General features: G+C 44.4%; 1 protein-coding gene across 1 annotated transcript in view; it reads right to left on the bottom strand.

The window, feature by feature from the left end:
* The window catches only part of GABRB1 (gamma-aminobutyric acid type A receptor subunit beta1), an 83,013-nt gene that overhangs the window by 13,644 nt on the left and 53,119 nt on the right, over positions 1-16,250 (bottom strand). Inside the window, exons 4-5 of the mRNA XM_081924538.1 lie at positions 11,713-11,933; positions 1,326-1,408 (exon numbers count right to left, since the gene is read on the bottom strand). Coding sequence (XP_081780664.1) covers positions 1,326-1,408; positions 11,713-11,933 — 304 coding nt within the window. The remainder of the gene's footprint in view (positions 1-1,325; positions 1,409-11,712; positions 11,934-16,250) is intronic.

The following is a 16,250-nucleotide window of genomic DNA, read 5'->3' as shown; positions in this document are numbered from 1 at the left end:
AGAATCATAAATGCCTTAATGAGACATTTTCTATTCCTCCCACGATCTCTTATTTAACGTGGAAGCCAATTCTATGGCGACACCCGCTGAATGCTCACAATTTGATATTTAGTGTTTTACATTTGGCAATTAGTATTCAGCGACTGCTGTTCTATGTTTGATAGTAATTGACGATGGTGGATAACATTGCGAAAGATGACAAGGATGCTAAAAGTGTTGTAAACAGAAGAGATACCAGTCAGGGCAAAAAGAAAGCCAGAAAATTGCTTATGCAGGAATGCACAATTTGTGACCCACTGAGCCTCATGTAGCCCAGGACAACAACCCCAACTCTGTTCTTGAAGTCCTAAGTAGGTATTATTTGTACAATCTGCATTTTTATTCTATCTTCCTTCAGAGCTCAGGGTGGCCACAAAGCACACACACAAATGCACAAATGCACATATCATCTCATCAATGCTGTGGAGTAGATTCAGCTAAGACACTGCAACTAACAAAGCCACACTGTGCTTCATGGCAGAGTGGAGATTCAAACCCAAGATTCCTAGTCCAACTAGTGCAAGAGGTTTATGGAGACCCTGGTGGGGCTCCGTATAAGGATGGTGGGCAGTGTTTTTATCTCCTTTTCATAGTAATCTAATGGTATTGCAGCCAATGAACTAATGCACACAGGTGCAAGATACCAACCAACCAGGAAGCAAAGCTATATTCGCTGCTGTGGAGCATTAGATACGCTGAGTCTGGAGTAGGAATTCTCACTGCAACAGAGGAAGTTGCCTTGGACAGAGTCAGGCAATTGGACTGTGTAGCTCAGTACTATCTATACACAGTGGCGTAGCATGGGGGGTGCAGGGGGGGCCGTTCGCACTGGGCGCAACATCTGGGAGTTAGGGTTAGGGGGCGCAAATCCACGGGTTAGGGGGCGCAAATTACTTGCCTTGCCCCGGGTGCTGACAACCCACGCTACGCCACTGTCTATACATGGTATATTTAACTGATTTAAACTAATCAGTACCGTAATTAATCTAGATGCACCACCATACTGTATATGTGACCAGCTTGTTATATTCCTATTTTAAAGATACGGTAAAGAGGCAGCGTAATGTTTAAAAAATGTTTTAAAACTTTAATAGTCAAACTATACTTTAGACAATATTGCAAATTAGGCAAGAGATATAAGCAAATTTATTTGGGCTCAGAAATATGGTAGCAATTGAGGTGTAGATGGCGGTATACATTGTAAGGTTCCTTGCCACACATTGTACAAAAGTACAAAACAAGTTTGTGCTTTTATATAAGCAGTAGAAAATGGGGAGACAACTTACAGCTTTCAATTTCCAGCGTGCAGTTTTGTTCATCCAGAGGGTACCTTCGTAAATCCATCATGCAGGCAGCCGTGGTAGTGATCCTGAGAAGGAAGGAAGAGGAAAGAGAGAGAGACAGGGAGAGGGGGAGAGAGAGAGAGAGAGAGAGAGAGAGAGAGAAAGGAGGAGAGGGAGAGAGAGAGAGAAGGTAGGATCAAGAAAGAAGGATACGTGGACTTGCAGCTCAGGTCAAACATTTTAACAATCTTAAAAAGCTTTTTGAATTATTATTGCAAACTTTATTGAATTTCTTTAAAAACATTTGCCAAGCATCAAGTGTTGCCTTGCAGGACAAATAGTCATTCACATGCCATCAAAATAGACTTTAAAAAAGCAGTCAAAGGCTGTGTGCAGGGGGTGGAAGCAGGACCAGATTTAGGTTTGATGAGGCCCTAAGCTACTGAAGGTAATGGGGCCCTTTCTATGTCCAGCTGTCCTTTGTCAACAATAAATTGTCCCTGTTTTTGTGTGTTGAATATATGTTATATGGTAATTTATGGACCAAATAGGTATCTAAAGCCATTTGCACATAACAAAGTATGTATTTTATCAAAGTAATTGTTGAACTGAAATACGATTATGAAGAAGTATATTAATAGTGATAGTGATACTTTAGGGAGCAGGTGGGGCCCATTACTGACATCAGGCATGGCCAAACTCGGCCCTCCAGATGTTTTGAGACTATAATTCGCATCTTCCCTGATCACTGGTCCTGTTAGCTAGGGATGATGGGAGTTGTAGTCCCAAAAACATCTGGAGGGCCAAGTTTGGCCATGCCTGACTTACAACATAGGAGCCTACACAACACAAAACACTGTTGCTGTATGTAGACTTAATTTTATTTATTTATTATCTTATATTTTGGAAATGTACATCTAGTTGTTTTTTCCTTTAATTTTTTCGGGGGGCCCCCAAGAGACTGGGGCCCTAAGCTATAGCTTGTTTAGCTTATACGTAAATCTGACATGGGTGGTGCTGTGGGTTAAACCTCAGAGCCTAGGACTTGCCGATCAGAAGGTCGAATCCCCACGGCGGGGTGAGCTCCCGTTGCTCGGTCCCTGCTCCTGTCAACCTAGCAATTCGAAAGCACGCCAATGCAAGTAGATAAATAGGTACCGCTCTGGCGGGAAGGTAAACGGCGTTTCCGTGTGCTGCTCTGGTTCGCCAGAAGCGGCTGAGTCATGCTGGCCACATGACCCAGAAGCTGTATGCCGGCTCCCTTGGCCAATAAAGCAAGATTAGCGCCGCAACCCCAGAGTCGGTCACGACTGGACCTAATGGTCAGGGGTCCCTTTACCTTTAAATCTGGCACTGGGTGGAAAGGTGTGACCTCTCCATAGCCTTTGTCCTTCTAGCTAGTGCCCCAGCCAGGTCGTCCATCCCTTTCTGCTTTGATAATTTTTCCTTGTCTATTCCCTTTGTTGATTTCTTCCAGCCCAGCTGTGTGAAATGCTACTGGAATAATTCTTGGTGCCATGCAAGGCAGCCATTTCTCAGGTAATTAGTTGCATACTGCACTGTGTGAGTGTGGGCTCCTTATTATTAATTTCTATGGCGTGGGGGCAGTTCATGAATCAATCTGTGATTCGGATTCTGCCTTTGGGCTAGCACTGTCTCTGCTTGCTCTGCATATTCCTACTGTTTCTTTTCAAGCTGCACATTTTTTTAAAGCAAACAAATGAAGCTATAAGCATCTCCCATAAATCTCCAGTTTTTGCTCCTCCAAAGGAAAACGGACTACAGAAATAGCTCCTTCGGATTTTCTACTTTGTGGGGAAAGGTAGAGAAGCACTAGAAGAGCCAGTTAACTTAATTTAAGATCCCTAGCCTTTTGGGACCTGTGGGTACGTTTGGAAACCTAAGGTACTGTTTTGGGTACCATAAAAACAGAAAATTAACAGAAAAACTGGGAACCCCCCCAAACAAAGGGCAACCCACCTACACCCCCCCCCAAACAAATAAAACCAATAATAAAAAAGGAGGATCCCCGGAAGGCAAACAGCAGCAGCAACAAAGGACCAAACCCTTAATTAGGGGGAAAAATCAGCAGAAACAGGAAGCCTTGGTGGAACCCCTGTACGCCACATTGGGGATATTAGGAGCAATTGGCTGTTCAAACTGAATTATGTATTCAGACTTGCTCAGAAAACAGCCCTCTCTAAAGAATTAATAATTTTTATTCAGCATTGACAGTATTGATTTTTTGCATAATATCTCTTACAAGTTTGCTAATGGATCAAAGGCGCCAGGTTCCCCTCACCCCTCAGTTCTATAAAGCACGTTGAGCTGTATTTCTAAATGGCTGAACTAAAAGCTGTAGCTGAACTTTTTCAGGGTGAGATCTATTTGAATTTAAAGCTTTTCATAGTCTCATTCTTCCTCTCTCTCTCTCTCTCTCTCTCTCTCTCTCTCTCTCTCTCTCTCTCACACACACACACACACACACACACAATAGCATTTTAAATGCAACACACCAGGGATAGGGAACCACTGGCTCTCCAGATGTTGTTGGGCTACAATCCTCACACTGACCATTCGTCATACTGGTTGTGGCTGATGGGAGCTGGAGTCTAACCACAACTAGAGGGTTGCAGGTTCTCCACCTCTGGAATGCCCCAGGCAAAGAGAGTAGGCAGAAGCCCATTTTTTATGTGTGTGCAGAATGAGCCCATAGCTGGGTCAAGGTAAATTATTTTGCAAGGTACCATAAAGGCTACCTGCCAGGTGTTCTGAAGATGCCAAATACAAAGTAATGTTGCACTGTTTTATTTTTTTAATTTTTATTTTACCCAATATCCTATGGGACTGAGATCTATTGAAGAAACTTCAGCGCACTTAGCCCTTTTCACTGCGAGGCTATAAATACAATCAACTAAAATTTATAGCAGAAATTCTGACAATGCTATAACTACACTTCTGCAAACAAGCGGCAGTAATAAAGGTTGTCTGCGAATGGGAAGCACAATTTATTGCAAACAACAGTTTTGTTTGACAGAGCAAATAGAGGGTAGAGATGTATGTGTGTGTTTTAAACCCAAAAGGGAGTGGGAAACGGCAAATTTAAGAAAGCAAGAAGAGAAAAGCAAGCTTTGAGGACTGAACAGGCATTTCAGATGTGAAAATGAAGAGGAACCACAGATTAATTTTAGTGGTTCATTATTTTTTTTAATTGTTCATTGAAAGATGATTTCCTCAAAAACCAGCTCATGATGGATGCTCTTCCCCTCATTGGCACCTTGAAATGGCACCAGTTTATTTGTGTAGATACTTCTGATCTATTGCAGTGGCATAGCATGGTTTGCTGGTGCTTGGTGCTCACGCAGGTGCATGCATGCCAGGCCAGTGTAGACTGCGGAGCGTGAACATAGCCCACCATGCAAGCCCAGCCCTCACTGCTGTTGCCACCACAGCGACTTGCACATGGGGAGCCCAGCCAGTCAACATGCACCTTCCTCTCTCTGTGCTCCTGCATGAGTCACGTGACCCTTATGAGATCATGGAGCCCAAAGCACACACTTGGGGGGCATGCTCTTATAGTACCCAAAAATGGATACTATAAGTAGAGATTGTGTCCCCTCCAAAAAGTGCTTGGGGGGGGGGGAGACCTTGCAATGAAATCACGTGATATCACGGTGCCCAAAATGACCATTGTGTTCATTGTGTTTTTCCAGGACACTTGCGGGATATGTGGTACATGCCTGGTCTGTATGTGCCGCAGAATGAAGTGACAGAATCCTGAGGTGGCAGAATCTATGTTGCCACTTGCTGCGAGTGTGTATGTGTGTGTCAAGTGCCATTTCTGAATGCCCAGAGAGCCAGTGTGGTATAGTGGTTAAGAGCGGTAGTCTCGTAATCTGGTGAACCGGGTTCGATTCCCCGCTCCTCCACATGCAGCTGTTGGGGGACCTTGGGCTAGTCACACTTCTCTGAAGTCTCTCAGCCCCACTCACTCACAGAGTGTTTGTTGTGGGGGAGGAAGGGAAAGGAGAATGTTAGCTGCTTTGAGACTCCTTAGGGTAGTGATAAAGTGGGATATCAAACCCAAATCCCCTCTGCCTACAAAATTCCATGCAAGGAAAAACCCAACAAAGTATCAGGGAGAAAAGTCCTAATCCTGTTCTCCCCTGGCTGCTTTTTACACACAGGGATTTTCTTTTTCTATATAGGCATAAAAAATTGACCCTCCATCAGTAGTCTGCGGTAGAGCAGTCCATTCTGCACCCCCGCAAGACAAGTACCACTTCATCCCCATCTTCTTATGCTCAATGTGTAGGATCCAGACTTTATTGACAAATGTGATGGGCTACAGCAAACTAGAACAACCCGAAAACGTATACCTTGGGTCATTCATTTTCATCTACAGTTGAAAATATAAGCAGTAATCTAAGGCAGAACATAGCAGGCAGGGTTCCACTTTTCTTTCTAGTAAACAATAAATAAGACAGGAGTAGTACGCCGAGCAATTTTCTTCTGACATTTATGATAGCCTGAATTTTAGGCAGCAAAAACAGCCATTTCTCTACAACATTAAAGCACAGAGTTTATTAAGTTTTTATAAATAGCCTCATTTATTCTCCTTTCAAAGCTATCCATCACCCCAAGGAAACTCTTCAAATAAAATCAACAGAGAGGATGTTTGCTATGTTTAATTCTCATTGGGCGCAGCTCCATTATGTCTATAGTGATATTTCATGCCTTCCAGATGTACGAAACTGATATTTAAAGGATTTCATTTTCTCCCCCCCCCTCCCCAGTTCAAGACGAAAACGAGTGCAGCAGAAAATGGAAAGCTGCTTACCAACCATTAAACATTATTATTGCCCTCCTGTGGCTTTCTGGCTTTCATACATCTCTCTAGTCATCCGTGCCATCTTTCCCTTCCAATTGCTTTGGGATACTGTGGAAGTGTGTGTGTGTGTGTGTGTGTGTGTGTGTGTGTGTGTGCATTCCAATATGTCAGGTGGCCGGCTAGTTTAACTTGCTACAGTTATAGCAGCTTGGGAGTCCAAAAATGGATGAAGCCCAGCTTCAGATGCCTGTTTTACTACACATTTTAGCACATCTCTGCATGGGATGTTAGTAAGCTACTTTGGCCTTCTGAATAGGCTCTAAGTCTGGCTTCTAAGAATATACTTCAAGCCTTCCGGAGAATAAGAAGCATCAAATGTTCTGTCATTTATAAAGCACTGGTGGAAAAGCTCTACCCACTGTTTCCCATTTTTATCTTCACAGTTATAATAGGATCATAGAATTGTAGAGTTGGTGGGGACCCTGAGCATCATCTAGTCCAACCCCCTGCATTACAGGAATATGCAGCTGTCCTATATTAAAAAAGACAATAATTCAAGTGCTATGTGTGAACCACTTCTATATATGAAATAACCATTATGTGTGTCATTTCATTACTCTGAGAAGGTAAACTAGCTGGAGTACAGTTTGGGAAAGTGGGGCATCTTTGTTACCATGACAAATAGCTTATGTGGGAATGCCTAGATTTCTACTGAATGCCACCTCGCCATTTAGGACGATGTGTGTATTTGTTCTGGAAAATGTGGCACCCAACCATGTTACCGACAATGGAATTATTTCACTGTTCTTGGCATATGCTGTCTGGATCTGGTTTGACACCGTGCACTTCACCTAAACAATGGACCAAAGCCTTTCTCTTTTCTGCTCTGCCGTTGCAGGAGCTATTATGTCGTCAGATGCAGGTTGTATGGGGAGAAAAACACACAGGAGTGCATTGTGCTCTCTCAGCAGGCTGACACTCTGGCTCAAGAAAAGGTCATGCTGCTTTTGCAAAAGGTGTAGCCCTTTTGTGGATCTGTGCGAGAGCATTTCTAAGAGGGTCTATAACATTGGCTCCAATCCGTGTGTGTCAGAATAGGCCAAGGCATTATGGTCGTAAGATCCAGCATGATTCCTAATTTGGGATGGATGGATGGATGGATCCCTATATAACTGTCCCGAGCTGGTTTCATTTCCACTGCAAAAGACAACAACTCTGTTTTGCCTCGTTTATGGGTGGACTTTTCAGGAACCCCAAAAATTGGCCCACATTTAGAAAAAGGGAGAGAAGTATTTACGTTATGAGGTGTTGGCCTGTTGAGAGAACACAATGCACGCCTGTGTGTGTTCCTCCCCGAACAAGGCTGAAGGATAATTACTTTCAGAGGCCACACAGAAGTCTGGGAGGTGCAGATCAGGTCCATTTTGCAGCAGAATTCACAGGAACCAAATTCTTCAAGCACCTTTAGTCCATATACAGTGGTACCTCGCAAGACAAATGCCTCGTAAGACGAAAAACTCACAAGATTAAACAGTTTTTCGTTTTTTGAGTTGCTTCGCAAGACGAATTTCCCTATGGGCTTGCTTCGCAAGACGAAAACGTCTTGTGAGTTTGTTTCCTTTTTCTTAAAACCATTAATACCCAGGGAATCCGTGCTTCGCAAGACGAAAAAACTCATAGAACGAAAAAACTTGCAGAACGAATTAATTTCGTCTTGCGAGGTACCACTGTACTCCCTGCTCTCTGTCTATGTTCTAGGGATCAGAAGGGTTGGGGTGGGGGGTTAAAGATGGCAGAAGAGAGGAAGTGTGTGCCATGCTCTCAGTGATGGGGAGACTGTTTCAGTGCTTAATGAGGGGCACTGCAAGTTTCTTAAGGACCCTCCTGCCCTTCTGAAATAGGCAACAAGTGCTCTGACAGCGCTGACAGCTTATTGTGCTGATGTCTGGATTAACTCCTGACCCTCCCCGGTTCCTATTTTATACTATACTATACAAGGTGGAGGGACGTGGGTGGCGCTGTGGGTTAAACCACAGAGCCTAGGACTTGCTGATCAGAAGGTTGGCGGTTTGAATCCCCATGACAGGGTGAGCTCCTGTTGCTCGGTCCCTGCTCCTGCCAACCTAGCAGTTCGAAAGCACATCAAAGTGCAAGTAGATAAATAGGTACCGCTCCGGCGGTAAGGTAAACGGCGTTTCCGTGCACTGCTCGGTTCGCCAGAAGTGGCGTAGTCATGCTGGCCACATGACCCGGAACCTGTACGCTGGCTCCCTTGGCCAATAAAGCAAGATGAGCGCCGTAACCCCAGAGTCGGCCACGACTGGACCTAATGGTCAGGGGTCCCTTTACCTTTACACAATGGTGGAAGATTAGTAATGCTAACCTGCCACCCAATTATGTGTGGAGGTTTATAATGCTGCTTGTGTTGGGTGGCAATTTTCTCCCTCCCTTCCCGACAGGTGAGTGGGGTTTGCGACACCGAGCGAGCTTACCTGTTCGGATGCCTCCCACCTGCGATAGGGTGGCCATCGTCCCACCCTCGGCCTGGGAGGACAATGGACGGCCAGCTGGGGGTTGGGCGAGGGCCAAGGGCAAAGAGGCCGACCCCTTTGGCCAAACCTCACTTTGTTTCCTTCTCTTCCAGGTTCACCCACCCAACCCTCCCAAATTAATAATATTTTCTTGCATTCCAGGTCTGCTATGGTCATAAGATGGTTGCTGTATTCAGAACCGGGAAGGAATTTTCCATGCATTGGCAGGTTTTGCCTTCCCCGTAGGATTTCGTCACAACTTTGGTGGTTTTTAGGCCTTGGCAAGGTATCCTTTAGTCTATCTTCGAGTTGGGGGGGGGGATAAGCATTCCATGCACCCCCCCCATGTGGCGGCAGCTGCAGGGCCAGTTAAAGGGTTGATTGCGGGAGCGGCGGCATGTAGGTCAAACTCCCGACCGAGGTAAAGTGGGAGGGCACACTGTGTAAATTCATCCTTTACAGTCCCCTCCTACTGCATCTCATTGCCCTGCACATCCTCAGTGCCAGTCGGGCTGAGATGGTTACATGTCTAGGCCTATGCCAAGTTTCCCACATTCAGAAGTTCAATAAAGTTGTGGCCAATTTGAACCCATACTTTGGTCTCTTGTCTCATTTTTTTGGGGGGGGGGGAAGGCTCCATGGACAGGGTTCAGTGCCTGTGCTTGCAATAAAACTCTTTAAGCAAAAGTAACCTATTATTACATTTCACCTGGAAAGGCTCCAAGAGGCTATATTGATTGGCTGTATGTGAACCTCAGAACAATTCCTGTTTCCCATTATATTCATTCTGACATTTAGCATCAAGGTGTATCACCGATTTGTCACCTTTGATTGTTGGTTGATATGGATTTGTTATATGAATAGCAAATGTTTTCCTTTGGATCAGTTTGATCTTCTTAGATTCCTTACTTTGGAGAAGACCCATTTATTGCAGTGGATTTTTCCTCCTCTCCCTCCAGAGTCAGTGGTTTAAGGATTGTGGCTCTAGAACTCATTAAAAGCATTGTTGGGGGTGGGGTGGGGGAGAGAAATCTATTGCAGACTTGCAGAAATAAAGATGAAAGGGGCAGTAATTAAAGTTGTACCTTACATTGGATTTCCAATTTGCATGCAATTACCTGACATACCGGTGACAACACTAATATATATCAAGAGAAATCTAGCAGCATGGATTCCAGTGTGAATAAGCTCGGCCTGATTTTTCTTTTCCCCTACTGGCAGGGGGATTCAGGTGCAGCAGTCAAAATTCAAAGGAGTTGTTAGTGCGAAATTGGGGTTGTTATTATTATTATTATTATTATTATTATTATTATTATTATTATTATTTTAAAGGCACAAATGAACCCAGATCCTTTCCTTTCAGCTGTCAGGAACAACAGAGAACTAGGAGATGTGTTGATGTACAGCATCGCAGAAGCATAACAAGAAACTACCCACATCATGCACTCCAGGAAAGCTGTGATGGTATACTGAATTTATTTCCCTCTTTTCAGATCGTCCCTGGATCAGGAACATCAGAGGTGACTGTTGGAAAACTGTGGGCTAGGGCTGTGCAATAAATAGTTGTATCGCATTGAAATATCATTGTGATAAGTGTTTCAACAAGGCAATATACTAGATCAGCTGAACTGATACTTTGCATATATACTTTGCCTTATGTTGCCTTATGGTGTAAACTTTGAAGCTATGAAATGTTTTCCCTCCTCGTACATTTTTGTACACTTTTTTTATCAAAACCTTTCTGTGCCAGGATAACAATGCCATTTTAATGTCATGGCCAAAAATTTAAGAGCTTCCCATCTCACGTATCGGAATAATTGTATGGCTGTCCAGCTACAGCAAGGCACGAAAGGCACCCTAACATGTTTTACAGTGCTTTTTTATGGGGGTACGCATACCCCTAAACATTTTGTGAATCTTTGTACTTTTGTCCATTTACTGTATATATTCTTCCCAATTTGAACTTCCCAATTTGAAGATTTTCTTGAGTCAAAATAAGAGTACCCCTAAACGTATTCTTTTTTTAAAGAAAAAAAGTGTTGCATATTTCCAAAATGCATCTATATATCCCTCAAACTATACAACGGCTTATAAGCTGATTTTCATTAACCACTGTGATGGATAGGAGCCGCAGCCATGAAGATTGAAGGCAATTAGAAAGACACATTTTCCGCATGCTCTGTTTAACTAATAATAACCACATTCTGGAACTTATCAGCCATTTCCCCAGTGCCCTGTTTTCTCTTTCGCTGCTGAAACACCAGTTTTCCCGCTCCCCTGAGAAAAGTCATTTATGCACACCAGTGTGGTCCACCATTCCCCAAGAGAGACTTAATAGCATTTTTTTTTGCTTGAATCATTCATAGAGGAAGCAAGAAGTGTGGGGCAAAATTAATGAGAGTGCAGTTCTTCTTCTTACTATTGTGGCTTCAGTTTGTTTCAAGCTTCCCTATATTTGCTATCCAGAATTTTGCTACTGCTGCAATGACTGCAGACCCCTGTGATTGCTCACACAACGATCTAACCATTGAATGTCACCATCCTGAACAGATTTCCTAAGCAGTAAGTTTGCAGGACACTTGCCCCATTCCTTAAATCACAATTTGCTAGGACTACCAAGAGCCAGAGAAAACTGCTTGGCTGTGAGTCTGTGAGGAGTTTCTGAACAGGTTAAAGGTAAAAATCCCCCCCCCCCGATAAATCATCAGGCAGGGTCGCCGATTTGGGCCCCAGGTTACGAGTGCCCAGCTCGCCGATATGACGCCATGCAACCTGTGGCCTCAGAACCTGACTTCCGGTGGCACCGCAAGGCCTCGGATTCAACTTCCAGTGCATCGCGAGGCAACAGAAAGTGCGTCAGGGGCCCTGCGGTGTGGATGCTGAACACCCAGAACAAAAAGTTTTGAGGGTGCTCAGGCCTCCAGGGCCCCCTAGAGATAACGTCCCTGTCACCAGGTTTTCCAGTTCCCATGATTAGCTACACCCCAGTACGTAGCTGCACAGTAAGCTTAAATAGAGCATTACCTACCGCAAACCGTAAAGAACAGTGCCATCCGGATGTAGCCGAATCATTCGATTTTTCACAGTAACTCCATGAACAAAGGACTTCTTGTCATTCAGGAAGTATGTATCTGGTACCCAGAGATAGTCAGCCACTCTGTTATCTAACGTCAGATTCAAAGGTATTCCAGAGTACGATAGTCTTTTATCCCTCCAGGACTGCTGAAAATACATAGTGAGTGTGTAGTCCTGGGAACAAAGAAGAAAAGAAAAATAGTAATTCAGTGTGTGTGAATTTTGCATAGTTTCTAATACCTTTTAAGATCTGAAGAGCGCAATTATTGCCACTGTACAATGAGATTCACTGAAAAAACAAACAACTGTGAGGGTCATGAATGCTGCTTCTGTTGGCCTGTTGACGCGAGCTTTTTTCTTACAAGTGGTACGGTGAACAATCTTGTGTCCACCTTTTCCACGAGGGACTTGCTTAAACTCCAAGATGTAACTGAGAACATCCTGTACAAAGGTGTCACAGTGCCTTAAGCGTGACCATACAGACTTTGCAAAACAGATCTTCATGTTCTTCAGCTTAAGGTCAAACCTACACGGCAGGCTTGACGTCATTGTTTATCCAAATCTTATATAGCCCCAGATCCCAATGCAGAGAATGTCAGGTACCTTTGAATTCAACTAGATAGTTAAGACATCCTGGCCAAGCTTCAATAAGACTTTTTTAAGGATGAGGTCCTAATATGGGTGCCAGCCCTCAAAAGATGTATGTGTCAGTGAGTGTCATGAACTGACTGGTTGCACCAGCAGGGGAAAAAGGCTCAGAGCCAGGGGGTTGCTGGTGGGATGACCATGAGTGGTCAAAGAGAGAAGAGAGAGCAGACTGGGAGGAGGAAGTGTTGGAAGCTTAAGAAGTAACTGGGTTTAGAACAGCACTCGTATTTTGATAAAAAGTGCCGTGGGTGTAGGGCTGCCATACATCCGTCGGAAATAGCGTCCAGGCTAAAAATGGCAACCTATGCTGGAAGTTTTTTTTTTGTGTGAATTTCCTTAAAAATAGCTCAAAAACTTTAATTTTTTGAAGATTTTGCAAAAATAGCTGAACAACAGATTTTCACTTTTTGAAATATGGCAACCCTACGTCGATGCTAGCATGAAATGGCTGCCATGGGTAGAAAAAAAGGAGGGGGGCTGTTATTCTCTACCAGTGAGTACTGTCACCTCCACTAACCAAAGCCCTGGTCTTATGTATGTTGTTAATAAACCCCCCCCATGATGTCTTTTTAAACTACCTCTAAGCGACATAAAATGTAAATACAGTTATGTTCAATAGAAACCTACTGACAACATCCTGCAACTTCATATTTGGGCAATGCCAAAAAATATCACAGAACTCAAAAAGCTTGCCCGCTATTTTGTGACATTTTTGGTCGCCCTAATAAACTGTGGATTTTGGAGTGAAAACTTATTATTTATAATTGTTTTCATTCATAACCATTTATTAGGATCTCCTAATTTGGGTTATATAAATGGATGTGCTTAGTTGTCCAGGGATAAACTGAACTTGTAGGCTCAGAGGAATCTGGATCTACAAGTGGTAAGGTCACTTATTACAGTGACGCTGGGCCTCCTTCCCTGGAAAGATGTCAACTAATGCAACCACGATGAGCTTTTTAATTGCTTGCAAGTGCACCAAACATGTGTATTGCTGCCATATGGTGACTCTTCAGGTTTTCTCAGAAAAGGGACTTCAGTGCCAGCTCTTGCCGCCCCGACAAGCCTCTCCGTCTCACTAGATGTTGTGCCTGCTCCACGCCAGCTTGCCTGGGGCAAGAAAAGCAACTGGGAACCAAAAGGCAAAGAAATGAGAACAGCTGGGCTCCTGTAAGGACTTTAATGAAAAATGCAGAGAGGATTTGAAAGCCAGTAGCATCCATTGCCATCAAACCCATTCTCATATGTAAGTAGATACGGTTTACTTCATTAAGAGGTTACTTCATATTTTACTTCATGATTGTGTTTTAGTTCAGGATTGCCTGTTAGTAATTCTCAAGTCCTTACTTTCTAAAGCTGCCATTTCCAGTGCCTCTGCCATGTTTTAGGGGCAGATTTGTAGTGTAGATGGCCTCTTCTGACATAGTCTTTGTCTCTACCGCAATCCTCTATTTCCACAGAGACATATATTTAATAAAGGTTGTGTCTTCAGAAGGCAACATTCACTTGAATTCTGTCCAGAAAAGAAATGTGATCAGGAGGTAGCACGTGGATCTAGACTCCTGCTTAGGAATAGTTCCCAAAAAACCTTTATGAGTGACTAATTCTGACTGAATTCATCATACTTGTGAACTGGAGCAACCTCTTCAAAAGCAACCATTGCGGACAAACAGCACAATTTTGCACGACAGCCTACAAAATGCGTCAGTTGTTTTTACCTACTCGGCCTACGTAGACCATTTATCTGTCCTTTAAATTACTAAGGACTCAGCTACATTGGCAAAGAAAAAGCGCTTTATGTGCGTTGTTTATGCATTCTAACACTGTGTCAACAGATAACGCTGTGGAGTTCTATTTTTGCCAACCTGATTTCTCATACAAAGTTTAAAACACCTTTAACTGAAGCACTTCTTTGATGTGTCTAGATCCAGCCTAAGTCTTCAATTTTGCTTACACACCTTTTAATTTTACTTTATTTTATCCATACCAGTATTAGCTGTATTAAATAGAGTACACTTGTTTTTAACCGTATAATAAATTATAAATATACATAGGTACTGAATGGATTTTGCAACTCTGATGGGCTACTCTTCACCCGCTTTCCACATCTAAAACGAGTTCATGTGAGGTTGGCATAATCTTGCCAGATGGCATCGTATTGCCAGAGGCATCCCTTCAGTTTTTTTCCAGACTAGTATTGATGTTCAGTGCCTCTGGCAACTGGAACACAGATGCAGCTGCTATTAAGATTTGCTCCCTCTGACAGAGGCGGCATCCAACATCTTGGGAGGGCAAATTGGGACCCACCCACCCACACCACGCCCTTGTCTGCCTGCCATCACTCCCTGCCACTTCCCATCCAGCCCCTCTGCCTTACCTTCACCGGCACATGCCATGGCATCCTGAGTGTAATCTTCGACACCTCCCTTTCCATGGAGGCGCAGATTGCAGCTCTAACAAAGGCGGCATTTTTTCATCTCCGCCAAGCTAAGCAGTTAGTTTCTTACTTCTCTCGCCCTCACCTAGCCACTGTGATCCACGCGATGGTCACCTCCAGACTGGATTATTGTAACTCGCTCTATGTGGGGCTGCCCTTGAGACTGACCCAGAAACTCCAGCGGGTGCAGAATGCCGTGGCGAGACTCCTTACGGGGTCCTTGCTGCGGGATCACATTCACCCAGTGCTATACCAGATGCACTGGCTCCTGGTGGAGTACAGGATCAGGTTGAAGGTGCTGGTTTTAACCTTTAAAGCCCTATACGGCCTAGGACCCTCGTACCTACGGGACCACCTCTCCTGGTATGTCCCACAGAGGACCTTCAAACAAAAACATCTTGGAGGTCCCGGGCCACAGGGAGGTTAGGCTGGCCTCAACCAGAGCCAGGGCTTTTTTGGCTGTGGCTCCGATCTGGTGGAACCCTCTGTCACAAGAGACTAGGGCCCTGTGGGATTTGACATCTTTCTGCAGGGCCTGCAAGACAGAGCTGTTCCACCAGGCTTTTGACCAGGGCACAGCCTGACCCCCTCCTTTGGTAATTCTTCACAGAACTCTAGCCCAATGGTTGCCATTGATTTGATTTGAACTGATTTTATAATGAATTGATTTTAGAATGCTGTATTATTTTACTGTTGTTAGCCGCTCTGAGCCCAGCTTCAGCTGGGGAGGGTGGGATAGAAATAATATTTTTGTATTATTGTTATCATTATTAGAGTGAGCGCACTATGGCAACTGCATGGGGACATCTCAGCACCAACAGTGAGTCTCTCCTTCTCTCCCTCCCTCCCTCTCTCTCTCCTGCTCCCTCTGCTGCCATGGCCTCTGCCTCCTCTTCTGCCATGGCTGCAACATCCACTTCCTCCTCCTCCGCTGTACTTCCTGCGCATCACTTCCAGAACCTGGTGCCTATGGAAGTGTGGTGGCAACCCCTGAAGTATGACTGGTGGTGGCGTTGGTGGCAGAGGCTACAGCAGAGGAGGAGGAAGAAGCCAAAATGGGACATCTGGGATTGTGATCAGATGCCATCATGGCTTTAGTAAATCTTGGATGTCCCACTCAAAATGGGACAGTTGCGTGGTATGGGGTGGGACGCCTGTGGCTTTCCAGAAGTTGCTGGACCACAACTCCAATCATCCTTGGCCACTGACTGTGCTGCCTGCAGTTGATGGGAGTTGTTGTTTATAGTCGTTTAGTCGTGTCCGACTCTTTGTGACCCCATGGACTAGAGCACGCCAGGCACTCCTGTCTTCCACTGCTTCCCGCAGTTTGGTCAAACTCATGCTGGTAGCTTCGAGAACACTGTCCAGCCATCTTGTCCTCTGTTGTCCCCTTCTCCTTGTGCCCT

The sequence above is a fragment of the Podarcis melisellensis genome, assembly GCF_964234715.1.
Source record: "Podarcis melisellensis genome assembly, chromosome: 9".
NCBI classification, from domain to species: domain Eukaryota; kingdom Metazoa; phylum Chordata; class Lepidosauria; order Squamata; family Lacertidae; genus Podarcis; species Podarcis melisellensis.
This window is presented reverse-complemented; position numbering and strand designations above follow the sequence as displayed.